The sequence below is a fragment of the Calidris pugnax genome, unplaced genomic scaffold (genome assembly GCF_001431845.1).
Source record: "Calidris pugnax isolate Ruff unplaced genomic scaffold, ASM143184v1 scaffold209, whole genome shotgun sequence".
Taxonomy (NCBI): Eukaryota; Metazoa; Chordata; class Aves; order Charadriiformes; family Scolopacidae; genus Calidris; species Calidris pugnax.
In genome coordinates this window covers 1,016,497-1,019,763 of record NW_015090978.1, presented here as the reverse complement: position 1 = coordinate 1,019,763, position 3,267 = coordinate 1,016,497, and the positions used below count along the sequence as shown (strand labels likewise).

The window sequence follows — 3,267 nt, the reverse complement described above, 5'->3', positions numbered from 1 at the left end:
GGCCGGGGCGGGGCGGGGGTCTCACGGCTGCTGTCCCCCTTCCTTTCCGCTCCGCAGACGGCGCGATGCTGAAGCCCGGCGACCCCGGCGGATCCGCGTTCCTGAAGGTGGATCCCGCCTATCTGCAGCACTGGCAGCAGCTCTTCCCGCAGAGCGGCCAGCTCAAGAGCAGCGGGGCCCTCGCCCAGCTCCAGCCGCCCGACAGAGCCGAGCCCCCGGCCGACAGCCTCCGCCAGCGGCCGGCCTCCCTCTCCTCCGCCTCCTCCTCCTCTTCCTCCTCCACTCCGTCGTCCTCCTCCACCTCCTCCTGCGTGGCCGCGGCGGCCGCTTCCCTGGCCGGCCTGACCTCCCTGCCGGTGACCCAGCTCCCGGTCTTCGGGCCGCTGCAGACCCCCGAGCCCCCGGCCGGGGGAGCACCCGCTCCCCCGCAGGGCAAGGACTTGTGCGGGGCCGGCGGCGGTGGCAGCAAATGCGGGGAGCGCGCTGCCGCCCGGTTCCGCTGCACGGCCGAGGAGCTGGACTACTACCTGTACGGCCAGCAGCGCATGGAGATCATCCCCTTGAACCAGCACACCAGTGACCCCAACAACCGTACGTATCGTGCCCCTTTCCCGCAGTCTCCCACCCCCTTCCCCACCCTCCGCCGCTCCCCGCACCGGGACAGCCTGGGGACGCCCCGAGTCGGGGACCGCAGCCAGCGCCCGCACCTCTTGCTGGACGAGAGCATCCTCCGTTCTGCCCTTCCCTCCCTTCAGCTGCTTCTGCGTTGTTCCTAGTGCTTTTGGGAGGCGGGCGGTAACCCCCCCGGTAGCCGGGTGACCCCTTCTCCTGTCCGAGGTGGAGGTCCTTCCCTGGAAGGCACGCTTCCCCGGGAAGGCTGCGGTGGGGGTCGGTTTCTCTCGGAGGGCTGCTTAGGAAAATGGATTCAGAAACGTTTCAGAGCAACTCGCTATGAAACTGGTCCTCTCTCGCCTTGCTCCTCTGCCTCCGTTCCTGCCTGGGAAGCCCGGGCTTCGCTGAATACCCAGAAACCAATTACTTCTCCGAGCTGGGCAGGGGAAAAGTTGCAGTTTTCATCAGATGGACTAGGGCAAAGTTTTCCTCCCTCTTATCTCTGAGTATCATTTTCCTTTCAGACCTCGTTAACACCTCGCTGGTTTTAGTTTTCACCCCCACGGAAAAGCATGACACCATCATTTAATAGGAAAAGCTCGTTTTCTAGACGAAAAAAGGTCGTCTGCCTGAATGTCAGAATTCATTTAGGACTTGGCGGTTAGAAAGCGTTTAATACTGCTGTTGCCAGCTATAGAGTTGGTGTTTGGTTTTTAGTTTTTGTTTTGTTTTTGTTTTTGTTTTTATTTTTCCTTTGGGAGGTGGGCGCCCCTGTTATTAAACATCCGTATCGACTAGAGATTTGTGATTTTAGAAACTGATTCTGCCTGTCTTTTGTTCCTGTATCTGTCGATGCCACGCAACTGAGGAAATTCACGGGGTGAAAATAAGTAGGCGAACTATATTAATAGATCAGATTTATTACTAACATTCAGAGCACACTGATCAGCCCCTGTTAAAACACTGGAATATGGCTTCAGCACTTCTCCCCATTGCTTCAAATACCCCCTCTTATCCTAGGGTATCTTAAAATTATTTATGTTGTGGTCATCCCCCCCACCCCCGACCCCGAAATGTCTATTTAAGGAAGGCTGTTGAACAGACAAACGATACCCCAAAGCAGCGATCCGTAAGCACATGTCCAAGCAAAAGGCAAATTCGTTTAATTTCATTTCAGATGCGGAGTTTGTTTTGAAAGTTTCCGTGAAACTCTGATGTGTATTAATAAAGCTGCGTGAATACTAGAATAGTGTTAATCGTAGCGCATATGTCTCGAAGAGCGAGAGGAAAGTTGACTCTGAGTTTGGTGGGCACCCCCCCCCCCCCCCCCCCCCCTTTCTTAACATTGCAAATCTCTCTTTATTAGATACCGACTTTGTTTTGAGCGACTTCCTCCTGCTTAGTTTTACTTTGTAGTGAAACGTGTTAGCGTATTTTCTATTCTCGAGTGTAGAAAACGTGATCTCATAAATTACATGCACTTAATGGAATCTGAAATGCACTTTTAATCGCCAACCGAACCGTTCAGACAATACATGTTTTACTTCTCGGAGCAGCTCTGTAAATCTGCAAGATAAAGGTTTTAAAAAGAGAAAGGAAGATAAAAAGCGATTTGGGGGGAGCACTTTTAAGGAGGGAGGGGAATAACAGCATGCCGCAGGGTCGCAGGCGAAGCCTGCCTAGTTTCTTCCCAAAGGCGGTATTAAAGGTGGATTCGAGAGAGAGAGCAAAGGGCTCGGTGGCAGAAAGGACGCTTGTGAATCGCGTCCGGCTGGGACGGGGCAGGGCTCGCCGTCTGAAGGACGGGGCAGGGGGCTGCCAGCAACCTCTTTCCTTATTTATTATTATTATATTTTTTTTTTTTTTTTTTGTGCAGCGAGATCTAAAAAAATCTCATCACTGAACTCGTTTACAGGGGGACTTTCCCTCCAGAGGTTATTAGCTGTCTCTGAGCAAAACTTTTAACCCTAGTGTTTCAGCCTGCTGGGACCAGGTGCGTTTGCATTGGGCAACTCGTTCTTAAAAATAAAATAAAATTAAAAAATAAAATAAAAAGAGAAAGCAGGGCGCTGTAAGGGAGGCAGGAGCACGGGAACTGCAGTCCGTGCCGTGCCACACGCTCCGATCTCTCGCCCGACCAGAGGCGCAACGACGTAAAGTGGCAGGGCACCGGCCTGGCTACCGGTCCCCAGTGCCTCGGGGGTCACGCAAGGAGTCCGTGGGCAGGCGGGAGGTTCCCGTTGGAGGGAAAGGATGTCGGGGTTACGGCTGAGGTGAGGCGCGACCGACTTCGGTTTGAGTTATAGTTGCTTTCTACACTTCCAGCCCCACCGAAACTCGGAGGTGGGCAAGCGGGGCGCCTTGCGGGGTGTGTGTATGTGTGTGGGGTGTGTGTGTGTGTGTGTGGAGGGGTGGGGGTGCCTTTCCCCAGCCGGGCGGGGACAGAGACACGCGGGGTCCCATCCCTTCCCGCCGCCGCCTCGGCCTTGCCGGCCAGAGCCCTCCCGTTTGGGACGGGCGGCAGGGCCCTGCCCGCCGCTCGGGCTTTAACCTTAGACGGGGTCCCCTTCGCCAACCGGGTGCCTCGTTTCCCCTTCTTTTTCAAACGCCACCCTTCCCCCTGCATCCCCTTCTGCGCCGGGACAAACCGCGTGT

At 55.4% G+C, this 3,267-nt stretch overlaps 1 protein-coding gene across 1 annotated transcript in view; it reads left to right on the top strand.

The window, feature by feature from the left end:
- Positions 1-65: 65 nt before the first annotated feature.
- PRDM6 (PR domain containing 6) overlaps positions 66-3,267 on the top strand; it is a 79,238-nt gene continuing 76,036 nt past the window's right edge. The window contains exon 1 of the mRNA XM_014953425.1: positions 66-591. Coding sequence (XP_014808911.1) covers positions 66-591 — 526 coding nt within the window. The remainder of the gene's footprint in view (positions 592-3,267) is intronic.